The 19,186-nt window shown below is 39.7% G+C and overlaps 4 protein-coding genes across 5 annotated transcripts in view; 1 reads left to right on the forward strand and 3 right to left on the reverse strand.

Annotated features, from left to right (window-relative positions):
- Nucleotides 1–6,431, forward strand: part of LOC6644376 — a 71,594-nt gene extending 65,163 nt beyond the window's left edge. The window contains exons 2-4 of the mRNA XM_002066784.4: nt 1,913–2,738; nt 2,801–3,123; nt 3,186–6,431. Coding sequence (XP_002066820.3) covers nt 1,931–2,738; nt 2,801–3,123; nt 3,186–5,231 — 3,177 coding nt within the window. The 5' untranslated portion in view covers nt 1,913–1,930 and the 3' untranslated portion in view covers nt 5,232–6,431. The remainder of the gene's footprint in view (nt 1–1,912; nt 2,739–2,800; nt 3,124–3,185) is intronic.
- A 1,405-nt stretch (nt 6,432–7,836) lies between these two features.
- On the reverse strand, nt 7,837–8,821 carry LOC6644149 (thioredoxin-like protein 4A). The gene is made up of 2 exons (XM_002066785.4): nt 8,655–8,821; nt 7,837–8,237 (listed from the first exon to the last, which is right to left on the reverse strand). Exons 1-2 carry the CDS (start codon nt 8,730–8,732, stop codon nt 7,887–7,889), a joined length of 429 nt encoding a protein of 142 aa, XP_002066821.1. The 5' UTR covers nt 8,733–8,821; the 3' UTR covers nt 7,837–7,886.
- Nucleotides 8,822–8,996: 175 nt separating this feature from the next.
- LOC6644150 (cuticle collagen bli-1) lies at nt 8,997–10,956 on the reverse strand. Its single transcript, XM_002066786.2, has 3 exons — nt 10,787–10,956; nt 10,323–10,723; nt 8,997–10,262 (listed from the first exon to the last, which is right to left on the reverse strand). The coding sequence occupies exons 1-3, from the start codon at nt 10,954–10,956 to the stop codon at nt 9,007–9,009; spliced, it is 1,827 nt and encodes a 608-aa protein (XP_002066822.1). The 3' UTR covers nt 8,997–9,006.
- Nucleotides 10,957–11,958: 1,002 nt separating this feature from the next.
- LOC6644151 (transmembrane protein 94) lies at nt 11,959–19,073 on the reverse strand. Of its 2 annotated transcripts, none has more exons than XM_023176579.2 (9): nt 18,723–19,073; nt 18,005–18,638; nt 17,222–17,945; nt 17,043–17,160; nt 16,181–16,277; nt 13,937–16,108; nt 12,831–13,023; nt 12,523–12,772; nt 11,959–12,459 (listed from the first exon to the last, which is right to left on the reverse strand). In XM_023176579.2, exons 1-9 carry the CDS (start codon nt 18,917–18,919, stop codon nt 12,387–12,389), a joined length of 4,458 nt encoding a protein of 1,485 aa, XP_023032347.1. In that variant the 5' UTR covers nt 18,920–19,073; the 3' UTR covers nt 11,959–12,386. The 2 variants fall into 2 exon arrangements, with proteins under 2 accessions (XP_023032347.1, XP_002066823.1); XM_002066787.4 differs by having other exon boundaries at nt 16,995–17,160.
- Nucleotides 19,074–19,186: the final 113 nt, after the last annotated feature.

The following is a 19,186-nucleotide window of genomic DNA, read 5'->3' on the forward strand; positions in this document are numbered from 1 at the left end:
GAAATACCACGATCAGAATTTGAAAACCTTGAAAATTAGGAAAATTTGAAGTAAAAAAGGCATCAAAGTTAAGCAAGGATTGGCTTAAATTTGAAAAAAAGTCGTAATCCTAAAAGATTACTCCAACGCAGGTCGCGATTTTACACCGTCTTTAATTAAACCTGCAGTAATTTGCTTTTGAAAGTTCTAAAGATATGCACAAAAAGGTGGAATCTGGTATTGCAAGGTTTGCCAATGTTTCTTCGCATCATATAAATGTAATTCCCAACTAGTTGAAAACATGGTATGGCCAAGTCTTGTAATGATGAAAACAATTTGGTTCTGAAAATAGCTATACGAACTACCTTGTCGCTTTTTTGTGACTTCCTTTGATGATTAACTCAAGGTATGAGTTAACCAATTAATCGAAAATTCAAAGTTCGTTTAGATATCAGTTCCTATCAGTTTTTGCTTTATATATAAATGTTGTTCACCATAAAAAATTCAAAATTCACAAGAAAGTACTAAGTTTTTAATTGCTTTATGTTTTGCCTCTGCAATTATATTTTGGATGTTATAAATACATACTATTAGAATACTTATTTCCTTAGTTTTATTATACCTCTTAAGACCTTTAAGATTTATAATTATTGTCTAATAAAACTCTGTTGTACAGTGGCATTTTGAAAAACTGGTTATAAAATGGAAAGTTGTTGAAAATTTTTTGAAAAGTGAGCAAATACCATGCCAAATAGTTCAGCTAAAAGCCAAACTAAGATATTAAAATACAATGTCCAACCATGGCTACATTTGAATTTTGGTTTTTAATTAATTAACTTAATATTAATGGCAAACGATACAACCTTTCAAACTTTACCCAATAAAAATATAAATTCCCGTTCAAACGTTTGTTGAGAACAGTAGTCAAAACTGTTCCCAACCCTGAAGTCATTTCACTACATATAAATTTTAGTTAATTTAGTTAATAATACCGAATTCCGCCAGATCCAGAGGGAAACTCGATGTGGGTCTGAACACCGCACGAGATGTCAATATTTGGACTAATTTAAAACTTTTTTAATTTTTGTTATACCCCTAATGAATCTTCCAAGTGGAAGACAATTTTTATAAATTCTTAGTTTAACGAAAAGGGACGCCTCTATTATTTTTAAATTCTCTAAGCCTTAATTTTTGATCGGACACTCCACGAAAATATTTTCTATATCCGTCCATGCTATTATAATTTGTTTATTTGTTTTGCAAATAATGAAGGTTCTTAAATATCGACTTCCCAAAAATATAACAAATAATGTCAATTATTCATTAAAATAATATAAGCTACGCGCAGTAACGATTTCGAAATACCATGTACCAGAGAAAGTCACATCCCTAACAAGCCTCGAAGGTTTACTCACTCTTATATATTTCCCAGTTTAAATTTGCTAACCAGTTTAGTAAAATCTATTTAAAGGCGTAAGAGAAAGTGTCTAGAATTTCTAACAAACTGAATCAAGGACAAGGAGACTTGTCTACATACAAAAAAAGAGTTTCTAACATTTCCAAAACCTACATTTTCATTCGAGGGGATAAGAAATAATATGCTCATACCTTTATACTAGCAGACTTTAATATATTTTTGGGACTCTAAAATCCATTTCATTGTATGGAAAGTAATTTAATGGGTCACTTAATGTATTATTTGCTAGAACGCTAGAAATCAAATTCAATTGTCAAACATTGATAAATTATAGTTTCCATTTGGGATAAGTTTATAGAGCCAACACCACAAAACACAAGCAACTATTGGTAAAAGTTTAATTGCTTTGTTGGTACTTGTGGGAGTTAATTTAAAGTTTTGTTTTTATTTTTTTATGGTTTCTCTTTTTTAGAAATGCTCCAATTAAACTTTGACTTTTCCTGTTTGCTTTTGCAGAAAATGTTTCAATAGAAGATGGCCAAACTTTCACGACATGTCCCGTCGTCTGCAGCAACGCCGTCAACAACAGCAACAGCAACCAGAGAAACGTCATCAGCAACATCAGCAGCAGCAACAGCAACAGGAACATCAACAGCAACTACCAATTATGGCTCACAGCAGCGCCTCAGTCGACGTTCATCAAGCAAAAGTAGTAGCAGGAGCAGCAACATCAACAACAACAACAATATACCAAAAGCATCGGCACTCATTGATCCAAGTGTCGATGGTCTGCACGAGATTCCATCAGCATCACCGACACCGGCGGCGCTCTCGAACAATAGCAGCAACCAGAATAGCAACATCACTGCCTCTACACATGCCACACCTGCCCACCACCATAACCCACATGCAGCCACGCCCACTCCCTATATGCCACTCCTACCGCCCGGTGAACGAAATCTGACCGATGCGGAAAATAAAGCTGAACGTGCCCGAATCCGTGAAGAATTCTTTGCCACCTATGATGTTATGACTGGCGTTCGGATTGCTGCCACATTGGGCGGCTTCTTTGGCCTGATGGTGTTCCTTATTGTGTGGAAGAGTCGCAGTAGTAGCAATGAGACCCTCAAAGTGCTCAAAGATCCCAAAATGGCGGCCGTGGCTGCAGTTTGTATGCAAGAGGAAGAGGAACGTGAGATTCACGAGGCAATTGTGGCCACTGGCATGTCCATATATCCGGATGAGTATGATGCTCTAGTCTATCGACGACAGCGAATGCTCTCGCTTGGAAACGTAAGTGCTCCTCCATTACTAAATCGTGGTTATCGTTGCGGCTCAGTGGGTAAGTAATGCTCATAGATTCGCTCTTAGGAATGGAAATCTAATGAATGACCATATATTTAGGTGGCGTTGGTCCAGCCGGTCCAGTGGGCTATAGCTATCTCTTGGAACCACCACGACGATTTTCTTATTCGGCAATGTCGCCTGGCGGGGCTGGACCTGGTGGACCAGGTCGTCGTAAAAGTGGCTCAGAGTCTTCGCGTATTTTAAGTAACTATCCGATGGGCGGCAGCTTTGGCACTGATGATTATTTTGTGGAAACCGATGATGAACTGGAAGCAGAAGAATATATACAATGCACTGGCCATGATGAACAGGAGCAACTGCATCATCAACGAACAGATTCCACGCGCAGTAAACCGGGCTTTCTGTCCGTACCAATGGCAGTGAGTAGAGTTGGAGGTCCAGGTTGGCAGAGTAAATTTAATTACATTTTCGCATCTTCTAGGGTCACGATTCACGCCGTAGCAGTGCCATGACTTGCTGCAGCACGGACAGTTCGTATCTGGAACGGCGCACTTCGGCCTATACCTTGGGCATGAGCAATTTACCACCTACATTGCAACGGAAATTATCGACAGCTTCGCGTACATCGAGCATAGAGAATTGGGACTACTATTATCCGGATATTCAGGTAATACAGCCAACGCCAAAGGCCTCACCATGCCCCTCGGAGCGTAGCATACATGAAGCTACCACAGCAGCAGCAGCAACAACCTCCGCAAAGTCCAAGGGTTTGAGTGCTCCCAATATCAAGCGGAAACACAGCATTGTATCCTATGATCCGGAGAGTGCCCAGGCTGGTCGCAAGCAGCAGATACATTCAATAAGTGCCGATACCGTGGATGTTTATCCATATAATCAGACCCCCTTAAGGGATGCAGTGGACTTGGGGTTGCCTATGCCAAAGCCAATACAATCGGCACCACCATCCAGTGCCCATCAGTCGTTTCATTTCAGTGATTCGCCATCGGAGGAACTGCGCTTGGGTGTCAGACGTAAATTGACCCTGGTGGAATTGCAGCACAATGAGAGCAATAACAATAGTTTTCCCTATACGGCAAATGCTGCAGTGCCTCAAACTGGCACGGTTACGGCTACGGCTACGGGTACGGGTACAGGTACAGCTACAGCAACGGCCACTTCGAGTAGCATTAGTGTGGATAGCACTCCCGTTAGCTTGGACAGGCTCAATGGCAGCTTATCCATGTCCATGTCAATCAAGGCTCCACCCAATAATGGCAATGGTGCACCTGAGAAGCGAGCTCCATTGGCCTCGTTAAGTTCCTTTAAGATCTCCTCACTAGAGTGCCCCGATTCGGAGTTACGTTCCCTGGATGAGGATTCGGTTTTTGGTATGGAGAGTCCCGCAGATACAGACGATGATATGCAGCAATTGAGCAGCGATAGTGAAGAGCAGGCTGCCATGGAGGCCCAGGCCAATGAGACAAAGACAAATCCTGCAAATTTACCCGTAGGCTTGCCTATGAAACGGATGAGTCTTAGTGCTGTGCCCTCAGTGGGTGTTGTGGGAGGTGGTGCTCGACCCAGACGGCCATTGCTTCAAAGACATAGAACTATTAGCGCCTCGTCCAGTGATAGGGTGGCCCTTATAGGAGCTGGGGCTGGAGCTGGACAAATGCCGCTTATGCAGTTTCATGGTGGCTCTCCAGTTGGAGCAGCAGCTCCTCTAGAAACACACTTCGGGGCCATCATTCAGTCCAGTCCACCGCGTCGGGGACAATTGTTGCAGCAGTACAGTGATCCTCAGAGTATGCCAACAACAACGACAACCACAACAACAACAACCACAGAAGATGACACCTGCTCAACCCTAAACACAGAAGTGGGACTTGGCTTGGATGTAATGGGCTTTGGCGGTGTGGGCGGCAGTGGAGTCGGCGGCGGAGAATCAACAACCCATACACAATATAGCAGTCTAAATACGGTCATCAGTCTGGGTCACTCCACAACTCCGAGCCCCAGTGCCACGCACAGTCCCCGAATGGACAATAATCTGGCGCAGCCATTAACTACTGCTACTACTCAACTGCCAGGCAATCATCATCAGCATCACCTTCATCATCATCATCAGCATCATCATCATGAACGCTGTCCCTCTTCCACATCCGATTCGGCTGTATTGGCCTCAAGACCTCAAACGATTTGTATGCCTTCCACACTAAAAGATCTGATATTACGTGGTGGCAATAATGGAGCAACAAGTTCCATTAGTAAAAGTGCTACCAATCTAAGTTTGCCCAGCAATGAACCGACTCTGACATCTGCAACACCTGCAGTCATGTTGGAGCTTCCATTGATCAGATTGCCCAATGATGAAGACAAAGGCGACAACGATGACGATGATGATGATGGAGATGGAGATGACGAAGAGCAGGAGGCTGGGCATGTAAACGATACTAAGGCAACAAAAAGTGATCCCAGTCTGCCGCCTGGCACATCCCGCAAATGGTCCAAAGAGACACTCTTCTAGCCCAATTGGTTTCCGCCGCTCCATGGGTGGGGCCATTATTTAAGAGCTTAGTAACTGACTTCATATATATAAATATATATGTTTTGCAAAATCCATTATATAAATAGTGAAACCTTCAAAAAAAAGACTTTCCATTTTACACACATTTAAATGGTCCGAAATTAAATTCCTTTGCTAAAGGTTAATCTGATCGAATGGATATTGTCTCATCTTTTGTTTTTATAGCCTTGGAAAAAACGATAAAGATTATCTTGAAGTTTTCACTATTGAATAGATATAATGGTGAGTCTCATGTGGTCTGACAACCAAATTTTCCTGGGTTGCTCAAGAACCTATCACTAAAAACTAGAGTTTAATAGGATATCGTGTAGTTAAGCGCAATTGGTCAAAAAGTAAATTATATGCCGTATAAGTTAGATTTTTGGATGTTGGGTCTGATTAGAGACGGGGGAGTATTATGCAGTTACAAGTTAGTAAATTTAAGATAAAGATAAATATTAAAATTATAAAAATAATAAAAAAAAAATGATGATGAAAATAATGAAAAAAACAGCAACAACGTATTCGTACTTAGAGACTGTTGTCTATTATTGTTAATAGAAATCTAAAAGTTAAGTAGTGATACTCGGATTTATTTTTCACGCTATCAGAATAATAGTATATATAGATATACATATATACATTTGTATAGAGCAAATCAGTCTAATTTTTACTCCCTCACACTTTCTCACCCTCACTTTCACACTAACTCTTAATCTCCCACTATTCTGTCTCTGTCTGTCTCTCTGTATAGTGTCTTAAAATGCTCAGCCAAGCCAAATATTAATGAAATAATACTTGAGGTATAGTAAATTAGTAAACAAAACCAAAATTTTATATACATAGATTGCACAAGAACAAAAAAAAAAAGTACTCTGACAGTAAATAAGCCTAAACATATGAGACCTCGAAAAGGTTTACTCAAAAGTTGCCTAAACCAATGTCATTTACTAGCTACAAGTGAAATAATATACATATGTATGTATATTTATATGTTCTTCCAAGATCTTAAATCTTAATCTATGCCTTGTCTTGTCTACTTCCGATTCATCCCTAACCACAGTCACACAAAACCCACACAAATTGTTGAGAATATATATACGATATATATATATAATAGAATTGTTGTCACAGAAATATAGAGTTACTTAAAGATATATATATATATATATATATATATATACATAGATATATAAAGAAATGAAAAATATAAACAAACAAATAAATAGTATAAACAATTTCCTAACTCATCCCACCTAAACCTATGGCATCTCTATTTTTCTATGACAAATTGCATTTGCTCCTCCAAAGTGAGAAAAATCTACAAAATAATCAAAAAATTAATTAAAACGAAAAAAGAAAATACATGAAATGTTTGTTGAAACACAAAAACAAAAACAAAAAAAACAAATGCAAACAATAAAATTAACAGAAAGAGAAACGATTACATCTAGTTGAAAGGTTTAAGAAAACAAGAAATTAAAAAAAATCACATAAAAACACTATTAGAGACTTTTCTTAAATATGCCTCTGAGCCTGAGCCTATAATTTGTACCTTTTATTCTATGCATATAAGTATTAACAAATAAAAAAATAACAAAAAAAAAATATATAATTTTTAATACTAACAAGATATTTTGTACAATGAAATCAACTTAAAAGAAAGCAAATGCCTAGTAAATGGAAATGATATATCAAAAGAATACAAAAACACACACAAAACAAAAAAAAAAGTTTTATTGTTGGTAATATATGCTGAATGAACCGAAAAATAAATTAAAAACCATTATAATTGTAGTAAGTGAAAATAAAAACTTGTTTCAACCAAACAGAAAAACATCTAAGTATATACAAAATGTAAGTATATGATAATACTGTAGCTAAAGAAAAGGCAAAAACAAGTAAAGGGCGATGCAAGAAAGTATTAAATAAAACCTAACTTGTATAAGTCAAATGAGTAGCAGAACCAATTGTTAAATCTAAGCGGTATAAAAAAAAATTTGAAAAAATATATATATATATTTAAAATAACAAACTGAGCTGTTGTATGAAATTCACAAAACGAACAATAAACAAAAAACAAATATAAAAAATTTAAATGCGATGGTAGAAACATTTTCATTATGAGAACCCTTCGAATTTTTTTGGTTGCGCCGTTTTCTTTTTATACTTTTGTACTAAACACCAGAAACTTCTCTCAATGATTTCCCATAGCCAGCATCAATGTATGTACCTTTATAGCTAAACTAAACTAAAACTTAACTTTATACGAATTGGTCGGATCGAAAAGCAATTGATACATACTATTTAAAAGATACATTAAAAGAAAATTATAAATGATTACTTTAAAGAAAATAAAAATTCAAATTTAAAAAAAAAAAAAAAACAAAAAACCAAATATATGTATGAGCTATTAAAAAACAGAAACTTAGTTAAATGTTATATATACATATATATATTAATATATTAAAAAGAGAAATTGATGTAAATGTTAGCGATATTAATGAGAAATGTGACAAAAGTGGAAAAATAAACGAAAAACAAAGAAATTACATATACACAAAAGTTTGCCAAATTATTTAATTGTTTTATTAAGTTACTTAAATCTATATCTACTTAATATCTATATTTGGTGGAATAATCCTTGGGCGATACCACCAGACCACGACCTTTGCGTGCTCCACGATATACAGTCTCTACAATATCGATCATTTCCTGTTTATCCTCCAGTGGCCAATTGATTTTGTTATTATTACCCGTACCCAAATCGATCATGATGTGTTTATTACGGAAAAAGAACATGACCGTGCAGGGATCGTAAAGTTCGTACATTTTATTGAAATCGGGCACCTCTGTGATATCCACCAGATAGATGACTGCAAAGTTCTTTACCTTCTCGGCAATGCTATACATCACTTCGTCCATTTTCATGCAGGCAGGATCCCAATCGTGGCCAAACCGTATTACCTAATGGACAAAAAATAGATTTTTAAAATAAGTATATACGATTAATCAAATTATTTAGGGCTTTGGCCCTGTTATTAATCAATAAAACCGGCTAAGATCTACATTTCGTTAATATTGGCTGCATCTTTCCAACAAATTAAAAATATTCCAATATACCAAAACTATTAACTATTACAGAGGCCTTTAAACGCATAAAAGGCAAGTTGGATTCGAGACACAGTGCTGATCTTCGCAACATTCCCCCTCTCCGTGGACAATATATTACTAACAAAATTCCTTGTGGACAAACACCGGCTACATGTTGATCAACAAATCTCAGCAGTTCAGCGTGCTCTCATACTAAGAATTCGGCTATTTGGAATATCAAAAAAAACCAAACGTATAGAAAGTAAATAGAAAATTTAAAGACACACTTACGACAACGCGATCTTCTTCCGAGAGTATGGCCTGGTCCACCTGCCAGCCATTGTGTAAATGCGGTAACATATACGACATCTTGTTAAGAGTTTTTAATTCGTATTTTTAAGAAAACTAAAATAAACAATTTCTAAGTCACCGACAAAAACAAGACGAAGGTTAGAGGTGGCAACAATTTCGATATTTCATCGATACATCAATTTTTAAGTTATCGATATTTTCCGACGTTCGATAGTTTTGTTGCTTTTTTACATTCAGCTTACAACACTGCGCCCGCCAAATTTAAAATTAAAGTAAGGAATTTAGTATAATTGTGTTAATTAATTGTTGTTATTTATTTCGTGTGGTTTGTTTATAAGTATTTGTCCTTAAAGCTATCTATTTGTTCGAGCACTTTAACTGTTAAATTGTTAATATACTCATCCCGGCTCTGCTGGGTGTATTCTGGTGGCGAGAGACTACGACGACTAACATAGTGATTTGGCAAGTTGACCTTGTGACGGCCAATAGATTTGATAATCAGCCAGAGAATATAGAAACTGAACCAAACCGTGAAATAAAGAGGAATGTACCAGAGTTTGCGTCCAATGTAGAAGTAACTGTACTTCTTGACACGTGGCTCTTGCGGTGGTGGTGGAGGTGGTGGAGGTTCTGTGGGTGGAGGAGGCGGCGGGGGTGGCGGTGGCGGAGGAGGAGGTGGAGCTGGATGCGGATGGTGATGATGATGATGGTGTGGATGATCATCGTAAATAACCTCCGGGTAAACGTCATCTGAATAGGAGCTGTAAGGATAGTCAAAATGATGATGATCGTGCACTTCCGGATGATGATCGTGCAGGTCTGGGTAATGATCGTGATCATGGTCATGATCATGGTCATGATCGTGATCTGGCTTGGGTGCAGCAGACTCTGGATGGGATTCCAGCCAACCAGGCGGTGGTGTAGCATATTCCATATTCGGATCATATTTGTGGTCATCGTCGCCGTGCGAAGAGCCATCGTTGTGCAGAGCGGGTAAAGCCGAATCATCGCCACCGCCATTGTCACCGCCGCCTCCAGGAGGACCCATATCATCTCCGCCTCCACCCATGGCCATATTTGAATCTGCCATGTCAGCTCCACCGCCGCCAGCATCTTTGCCAGCTTCTTGATCCTTGACATTATCCTGTGCACTGGCTGGCAATACACCAATGACATCATCATTGCCAGGATCATCATCCGCCGGGGGCGCTGCATTGGCAGAACTAGCAGCAGCATCTTTATCACCATTTCCATTGGCCACAGGCCCTGGATATTGATACCCACCCGATGGGGGCATAGGTGGTCCCGGATAGTTGTAACCAACATTACTTAGTCCGCCCGAAGCAGGTGGTAGGTAACTGGTAACAGTGTCCGAGGGTAATGCAGCCTTAGGGTCCTGCGATGGCGATGGATATTTCGTATTCAATGGAGGAAATGAATAGGTATCCGAGGGCGAAGCATATGAAGGCACAGAATTGGAGCCGGCTGGTACTTTGGCATCATGGGAATGATCATGATGATGATGATGACCCTTAAACTGGCCAGCTGCAGTTGCCTCACCAGGAGTAAACCGATCGCTGAATTGTCCTGGCATGACAAAAATGAAAATTATTTCACAAAATCTTTTAGTTATTTCAATTTTCTTACCTTTTCTATAATTGGGCCTGGAGGCCTGATAGTAAGAAGGAGAACTACCTTTGCCGTAGGGTCTTATTTGTGTAGGTCGTGTCATATATTGTTGGGGTCGGACCGATTTAATCAATGGAGTTATTAACTGTCCAAAGGGATAACCCGTACGATAATCGACAGCACGTCCCGTTGAAGCAGCTTCCACTAATGGAGCATCGTGCTCCCGCTCTTCGCTCTTTTCTTTCTCCTGTTGTGTTCCTGCGGGCGTAGTCTCACTCAAGGGCGTAACAAATACTATTGGAGTTGTCTCTACTTCCCTCTCTGGCTCCTGAGCCATGCGATGATTATAGGGTATGGGCGGCAAAGTGGAGGTAGTCGGCCCCTCCGTTGTCGATACGACATTTTCACTCGAATTGAAGCTACATTTCAAGCATATAATCAATTTCCGGAATCCTTTCAAGGTCTCACTTTACGAAACTTACGTTTTTGGAAATATTAAATCAGTATTAAGAGCCTTAAATATCCGTGGTCCTTGTTGTTGATCTGCTCCTGTTCCGCTCACCGCCACCTGAGAATATGCCTGGATCTGCACACATCCAAGGATACAGCTACCCAACACTAACAAAGCCCATTGGGTTTTATACACTTTCATTCTATTGTTTCACTTAAACTAAACTTTAACACCAAATTCCTAAAATAATCCGTAATCCTTTTCCTTCTGTTTTTCTTTCAGTTTTCGGTTAGCTCATTATATCCACTCGAGCTCTGGTTAACACAATTCCATGTGCTCTGCGTCGCGCGAAATTCTTGAATCCACTGTCAACCATGAGATGCCAATGGTTTTATTCTGTTCAAATTCGTGATTGGGTGTTGATTTCGTTTTTCTTCTGACCCAGTTTCAGTTGGAACGACGAAGGCAGAAAGGTGCTACTACTCTAGAAGTGATCTATATAGTGCTAATCATATTGCCATAGCCCCAAAGCCATGCCAGGGCACAGCACTTTCATTTTGTCGACATCGATGTAGGTGCTAATCAATTGTTACTCCACATTTCTTCTCAGATCTTCCGTTATACATATGTAAGTTAATATAATGTACGTATGTATATAGCTATATGTATTTTTTGTGGTTCTACTTCCATCTTCCAGTCAACATTTTTCTGATTCCAATGAATATTTATTAGTTGGACCGAGCGTGTGGCCTTTAATTTTGCAATGGATTAGTATACTTTATTAAACCTGTTTGTTTCACTAAAAAAGAAAAAACGGCAATGCAATTTTGTGAATGATTTAGTAAAAATGATAGTAAAACAGTTCAACTCTAATATTCATACTTTAACTCTTCCAACTCCCTTTAAGGGATTTATATTCTCCCCCTTTTTGCAAGGTGCTAATTAATCATCACAACCACAAATAACAAACATTTTCTACATAGTCTTGAGTTAAAAGACATAAATATTTGTCAACCAGAAATTGTGGGTCAAAAGAAGATGTCTAAACAACAGCTTGGGCAATTGATGGTGCAGCGTGCCGCTTCCCAAATTAACACTCAGTCATGCGTGATATATTCTATTGACTCCACTTGTTCACAACTTAATTTTCAAAGAATAATCTAATTAACTTTTACTTATTTACAGTCCAAGTCATTCTTTAAGTTTCCTTTTTATATATAGATAAGTATATTTCATACAGTAATTGCAAGTCTTTTAAATGTTAGTACACGAACGTTTTTTTATCATAACGAACAAGACAATGTGGGAAATTCCGGTGACCGAAAAGCTTATAATGATACAAATGTGTGGGTGGGTGTCAGCAATTAAAACAAAGTTTACAAAGAACAAAACACAAACAAAATGAAACTAAATTAAATCAGGAAAATAAAGAATGGCTCTTAAATTAAGATGGGAAAACAAAATGCATTTGGGATACGCCATGTTTGGAAAGAGCTGCAAGAGCACCTGTCATCAAGCACCTCCAAGATATGGCTTGCTGACCCAATAAAAAGCACATGGATTCGTTTGTTATATACAGGCTTGGCACTAAGTACTTTTTGGATAACACATTCAGGTGGGCTTTCTCTATTTTAGAATGGCGAATTCATTCCCAGTTTGGTGCCGAAATCAAGACGCGCTCGTCGCTGATACCGCGCATTCACTCTGTAATTGGTAAAAGAATGATATTAAAATATATATAAGCTTTGTTTGAGTTGTTTCACTTACTTGTTCTCCTGAAATTTAGCCAATTCACTGATCAGAAGGCTTAGTAAGCTACTCCCAAAAAGCACAATTAAGGCTGGCCACAAATTCGTTAGATGCTCTTGCATAAAATCATCGATTATCAGTTGAGTGCCACAGATTAGGCCATGTATGACAAGTATTCCCAAACAGGTTAGAGACCAAATGCGATTACGAAAAGGATTACGTTGCCAGAGCGCATGATCGCGATGAACAAACGATATGGATACAAAAACTGCAAAAATTCAATTCATTAGAAATATACAAAATAATTTTTATTTCTGCTTACTTACCAAAATGCAAGAGAATGGCTAACAATGCGGTACTTCGAGCTACATACAGATACTTATAGAATTCCGCATCATTGGCATTATCATAATCATCATCTTCATCATCATTATATTCATGTGATTCAATGTTTTCCATAGCAAATTCTTTAGAAACCACACTGGAGGTCTGAGCTAAGCATAACCAATAGGCAATGAGCTGGGAAAAAATATTATAGATTGATTATAAAAAATTTTACATAAATTAGTAACTAGTTAACTAACTACACTGAACCCTCAGTTAACGAACGCCCAGGATAATGAATATTTTTTCAAAGTTTCGCTTAACGATCAACGACAGATTCCTTTGTCGGCCTGTTTCTTTTTACAAATACAAGTTGATTTTCTTGAATTAATAATTTAAGTAAAGGAAAGAATCGGGAAATCTCGAATATACATTATTCTCTCTATTGAGATATACATAATTATTTTCTCCTCTTCTTCTGTCAATACATTTTAAGTTCTTTAAAAATTGTTCAACGTTTCACACATATTACTTTGAATATTTTTCAGTTTTTTCAATGTTTTGATGCGTTTTATGTTATTTCTTTGTGTTATTTTCTTCCAATAACTATTTTAAATTGAAACCTGGAACGCATTCATTTATTTTACCTTGATTTATATGAGACAATGGGATTCGCTTATAAGAACTGAGTTCGTTAACCGAGGAACCACTGTAATTGGAAATTAAGTATAACTTTGAAATCTGAATTCAGGAAGATTCATTCTTTTACTTTTGAGTAGAGGAAATGAAGCTATGAGCTATTGTGAGTGTGATAAGAATGATAAAAGCTAGATTTTACTTTTATTCTATCAAATACTGGTATTTTAAAAGACTTGAATATACTTCTTTGCCCTATAAATAGTTTTAAAAGAACGTACTAAATATTGATTTAAAAAATATCTTTCCAAACTAGTTAAGTCTGATGAGTTATTTAAGCAACCAAGTGATAAGAACACAATTGTTTAATCATTTACAGGGAAACCTAACACAAATGAACTTAATTTAAGCAAGGCGAATTCCTTATTGAATACCATAGACCTGAAGAAGATTGGGGTGTAGATGGACTCACCATAGCAATAACAGGAGTAAGAAATTTACAGCCATAGCACCACAAGACAAAGGCAAATGCATGAGAATCGTAGTCGGTTTGCTTTTTGCTTGTGGCACGATTCATTATTTTTGGATCGACATCAATGTGAGCCAATGAGATGGCTATCAATGGTACTGGAATACACATTAGGTAGATGGCCAACAGGGGGGTGATCAGCGGCGGCAACGACAGGCACGCGCAGAGCACATTCAATATGGAAATGGAGCCCGCACAGCAGGCCCAATATTGTATGCAATTCCACAGGCCCAGTGAGAAGCGTCGTGACAGCTCAATTATGGCCACCAGTGAAAGCGGGTCGTCGCGGCACACCGCTATTGAGCATGGCAGTGAGTTTAGAAGGCGGCTCAAATAGATCGGAGATACTGTGTGGCCGGGTGACTGCATGGCACGTGCTCCCAGCAAGCCGCCTTCCAGTAATTGCTCATCATCTGATTGCTTGCCCTTGCCCTTGCATTGACGTTGCCACTGGAGTTTGTTGTTTTGTATATTGGCCTCCGTATAGGCATCCGTATCCTGACAGACCTGTGGATATAAGGGCTCCACAGCAATGCTACAGTCAGCCTGCAAAAAGATATCCGCATTGGCGTTGCTTGCCGAGCTGCCCAGGCAGACAACTATTTCACCATACGATTGCATTATATCCAACATCTGACGAGTGGCCTCGGCGGAGCAGTCGGTGAAAAGAGAGACCTGGAGTGGAACATTGTCCACTTGCTCCAAATGGGGGCGTATGTTCTCTATGCCACGCGGCAACTTGGCCCGATTGGACATATCGAAATTAATGGGTGCACTCTGGTCAGTACTCTCGGTTAGAGTGCTAATGGAGCGGCAGTTCTCATCCATTGCCGAGTCTAATGAGTGCCGCATCTTTTGTCGCTCTGGATCTGATTGCTGCTGCTCAAGATCCTGCTCACCCTTATCGATTTCCGAGGATTCATCCGAGTTGTCTTTGTTTTTATCGATCACCTCGTTTTCGCCTGCTGCAGTTGAGTCCAGGGTCTGGCAATCATCAGGATTTGATATGGCTCCCGGAGCCGAAGAGCTGAGAGTTTTTGAAGATTCCAAATTGGTGGGAGGACCCAGCAAATAATTTAAATCGGGGGTAACTTCATTCTCCCCCTGTTGCTGGTGCTGATGGTGATCACCTACAAGATCAGGAGATGCTTCACTTGTTGATGCAGTTACGGGTGCGGGGGGCAGTATGTTTATGACTTTGGCACTGGGAAGATGAGTGTCAGAATTATCAATAGAATCAGTGGTATTGGTGTGGACAGTGGTGGTGGTAGTAGTGGTTGTGGTTGTGGTGGTGGTGACATGACTTTTACCAGCATTTTTTGGTGACTTGCTTTGTTCCGCATCGTTGCAAGTCTTGTCTTTCTCCTTGTCTTTATCCTTATCTGGCTCTGGTTCGCTTAGCAGCGATATATGACAGTTCCAGCCCGATTCGAGGCCCATTTTCTCTGAAAAAACACGCGAACGCAACTCATTCTCCTTGCTGAAATGTACAAAACGTATGCAGGCCCTCTCCAAACGTTCCACCAGTTGAACAATATCGTTTTGTGCCTGATACTGCATGGTTACCATTCCAATGAAAACCTGATGGCACTGCATCTCAAAGCATCCCTCCACATCGCTGCAGTCCTCATCCTTGCTCTCCGAGAACAGCAGAGAATCGGTGCTTATGCTATGACTAAGCTTAACATGGTGGCCACCCTGGAAATCGCAATGTGTCTTGTCCACATGCTGCATACGCAATTTCGATTCTGGAGGCAGTTCCAAATACGCTATGGCTCCTCCATTTCCATGTGGGCCACTTAAGGCTCCTTGAATGCCACAGCGCAGAGGACGATATGCAAATGCCGTGCAGTAGGAGGTCAATGCACTTCGCTGATAAAAATCCAATGCACGTTTCCGATCTTGCGGCGAGAGCGGACGCAAATCTTTGCCATCCCAGAAATCATCACAACAATCTAAAATAATGTCCGCTGTTCCTTGGGTGAAAAGTGATAAATAACCGCCAGGATTCTCTCGCATCACTACCGACAGGGAGTGAGGAAAGGGAACCTTCACCTTGGACGACAGCTGCAATTGGCGAGCGAATCGTATGTCTCGACGAACCACATCTGGTTGCTGAAAGATGAAACAGAGAAAATCAATGGAAATTGCAGACTGAGCCGGTTTCAATTGGATCATTTTGCTTACCAAATGCCTATAGCTGGCCAATTGTCCCTCCAGAGCAAATCGATCGGTCGCATGATCAGTAAATCCAATTTGTTTGGCCAGTTCGCACAGGCAGCGTCTGGTAATGAATCAGAAGATAACCGATTAGAACTGGTTACAGAAACTACACTGGATACACAAAAGATGATGAAAAAGAAGGCGTGCAGGCAGTCAAGCATAGCATGAGCGGATTGGGTGGGTAGGCGGCAGGCAGGTTAGGTGGGTGGGTGGAGTAGGTTGGGGGGGAGGTTGACTATATTTAAGCGTTCTTGGACTACATAATAATTTTTTTGTTTGCTGCTTTTGTTGTTTGTTACTTAAAATAGCATGCCAATTAAATAGACAAAAAAAAAAAGAAATGTGTGTGCGCTTGTTGCTTTAGTTTTTTTTTTTTGGAAAGTAGTGGAAAAACTAAATATGAGAAACAAATTTTTACCAAAAGGAAAAACTAATGTTACTCTTATCTCTTGGAAATTAAATGATAGATGGATTAATCTGCTGTTAGGGAGATACAAAATACATACATGGAAATCAAAAAAATACTTGTAATTTTTACGGTTTTTTGTATACTGTTTTTTTATCGTTTGTTTTGTTTTGTTTGAACTTTACCAATTTTTATCCGATTTGGGTCAAAAATCAAAAATATATAACCCAAAGAAATGACTAAAAAATATATTTGTTGTGGTCAGGCTGATTTGTTGTCTGTAGATTTTATAACTTTTGTATTGATTGTTTGATTAGGTCTAAAGAGTCTTAAGAGTAAATGAGTATGGCAATGGAACTACGTAGTACGTACCCATGCAAAAAGCTTTTACTGGTTTCAATAATGGCATACGATGCATACCGATTTGTGACGGGAACCAAATCTTTATCAAGCATAGCCACAGCAGTGACATGACCACAGAATTGGGCATAGTGCTCATGGGTTAACGGCGAGCAGGTGTTGAGAAGTATGGCCAGACCTTAAGATAAATTCTCTAATGTAGTTTGCTACAATATAAAGTCGAAATTTATGGGTCTTACCTAGAGGCTTTAGTGACTTTATATGTGCCTTCCACTCATGATCATCGAACTCCAAACGGAATGGACAATGCTGATCGTGTGTCAAATCCAAAACCTCGGCAACGATGCCACGCTCCTTGTGATCCTCATCCACATCCACATCGGGCAAATCATCACTTTCTGTGTCCCCCGATGACTGACTGTGTGTGCCATCTTCTAGATTGACCTCCTCATCGGTATTGTGCAAAAAGAAAACCTTCTCGGCAGTGGGATTGGGCCACGACAGTATCCCCTTCTTGTCCACACAGCACAAAGCCGAAATGGATCCCAAAACTTGTACTAAATTGGCAGAACGTGGCAATAGTTCACTATCACCCTTCCACAACTGAAGCCAAATGCGCAAAACATTTGAACGCAACAGCGACACATTTTCATAGTCATAGGAAGGAGTGTCCAGGTCCTCCTCAAACGACTTGGACGCTTGTTTCTCAAGCACAGCCTGTGGCGTCTTTAGGAAACATTGCAATCGAGCTATGCCCCACAGATTCATGGCAATCCACATCAAAGGAAAGATCAACGGCAATAGAGGGATAACTGCCGCTGCAGGTGACTCGATGAGGACAAAACGCCAGTTGTGCTTAACATCCGTGGGCAGTCCGTAGCCATGTAAATGCACTAAGCCAAAAATTAAGGTAATTATCAAGGAACTAATGAAGCCCCATTGTTGAATGTACTTGGTGACCAGCTGAAAGACAATATTCACAATTACATTTAATGAAATTCGGTCAAAAATGATTAGCTCACTAGATATCTTTGTTGGTTGTATATGGTGGGTGGCCGTTTCAGTGAGTTCTTTAGACAGATTTTTAAATTGTTCAAGTAAGGCGTCTCTTCCAAGCAGCATACTAAGTCGGGTAGAGGCGCTCTGGCCACAGGCTTGACGGGTGGATCACCCATCTGAGAGGCTCCATAGATTTCATTTGAATTGAAGAACTTTTGCGTATCCACTTCGTGACAGGGGCCCGGTGAAATATGACCGGGCCGTAGGACAATGTAATCTCCCTTTACCAGCAGGGCCCACGGTAAATTCACTATAATGCCATCCCGATATGTCCACTGCAGCGACACACAGGGTGACATGGGATTACTTAAATGTGGATAATTGAAAGTGTTCCAATCCCCGCTGAATTGCTCCTCAGCCAATTGAATCTCACTGAGAGCATCAAATCCTTTGCGTATGATTTCTGTACGCCGTAAATTATTCTCCCTTATCACGACAATTAAGTCCAGAGCTAGAATTCCAAGCAAAGCGACAGCTGGCCAGAACATCCCAGTGATTAGCAATGCACAGGCTGTCATCACAGTCGTTCCAATAGACAGAAAGCCCAGGGGGCTTTCGTATCGCTTGACAAAGGCGGCTCGCAATTTTCGGTAATAGCTACAAGTGAAGACAAAAAGAATTGGTAACACGGTGATAAGGGGCGGTCAAGGTCATTAACTTTTATCATTTAATCCCACTCACCTCTCGCTGGCATAATGCTGTTCATATTCTTTCAGAACCTTATTAATCTCCTCATAAAGCCGACCAAGAGCCACCTTAGTGGTCAGGCCAATTTGTTGCTGTTGTTGCGTCTGTTGCTTTTGTTGTGAGTGTGATTGTTGTCCATCATCATCCTCTTTGCTGCCGTTCTTCTCCGGCGGATGCTGTTTGGTTTGCATTTTTCCCTTACCTTCCTCCTCTGGATCAATTAACTTCGGTGTACCATTTGTTTTGCGTTCGAAATAATCCGCTGTTGTTCACAACATTTAATAAATAAATAAATGCGGCACAACCAAGCTCCGCGCTCACCACGAAAACGAAAACATCACCCACCACTAAAATCAGCTGTTCCAAACGAAAGCAGTGTACTGGTGGTGGTGGAATCGGGCCACACTGAGCAAAACGGGGCGATCTAAAAGGCAGAAACATCGGTGTGATAAGAGTGG

This window comes from Drosophila willistoni (genome assembly GCF_018902025.1).
Source record: "Drosophila willistoni isolate 14030-0811.24 chromosome 2R unlocalized genomic scaffold, UCI_dwil_1.1 Seg167, whole genome shotgun sequence".
NCBI lineage: Eukaryota > Metazoa > Arthropoda > Insecta > Diptera > Drosophilidae > Drosophila > Drosophila willistoni.

What these genes read in the sequence shown, in the direction of transcription:
- LOC6644149 (XM_002066785.4), bottom strand. Translation starts at nt 8,732, where the DNA reads ATGTCGTATATGTTACCGCATTTACACAATGGCTGGCAGGTGGACCAG. An exon ending in CGGAAGAAGATCGCGTTGTC is followed by an intron (nt 8,238 to 8,654) that starts GTAAGTGTGTCT and finishes TTTGTCCATTAG; the next exon opens with GTAATACGGTTTGGCCACGA.
- LOC6644150 (XM_002066786.2), bottom strand. Translation starts at nt 10,956, where the DNA reads ATGAAAGTGTATAAAACCCAATGGGCTTTGTTAGTGTTGGGTAGCTGT. An exon ending in GATTTAATATTTCCAAAAAC is followed by an intron (nt 10,724 to 10,786) that starts GTAAGTTTCGTA and finishes CTTGAAATGTAG; the next exon opens with CTTCAATTCGAGTGAAAATG. An exon ending in CAGGCCCAATTATAGAAAAG is followed by an intron (nt 10,263 to 10,322) that starts GTAAGAAAATTG and finishes TTGTCATGCCAG; the next exon opens with GACAATTCAGCGATCGGTTT.
- LOC6644151 (XM_002066787.4), bottom strand. Translation starts at nt 18,919, where the DNA reads ATGCAAACCAAACAGCATCCGCCGGAGAAGAACGGCAGCAAAGAGGAT. An exon ending in CAGCATTATGCCAGCGAGAG is followed by an intron (nt 18,639 to 18,722) that starts GTGAGTGGGATT and finishes CTTCACTTGTAG; the next exon opens with CTATTACCGAAAATTGCGAG. An exon ending in TTACTCCTGTTATTGCTATG is followed by an intron (nt 13,024 to 13,936) that starts GTGAGTCCATCT and finishes ATTTTTTCCCAG; the next exon opens with CTCATTGCCTATTGGTTATG.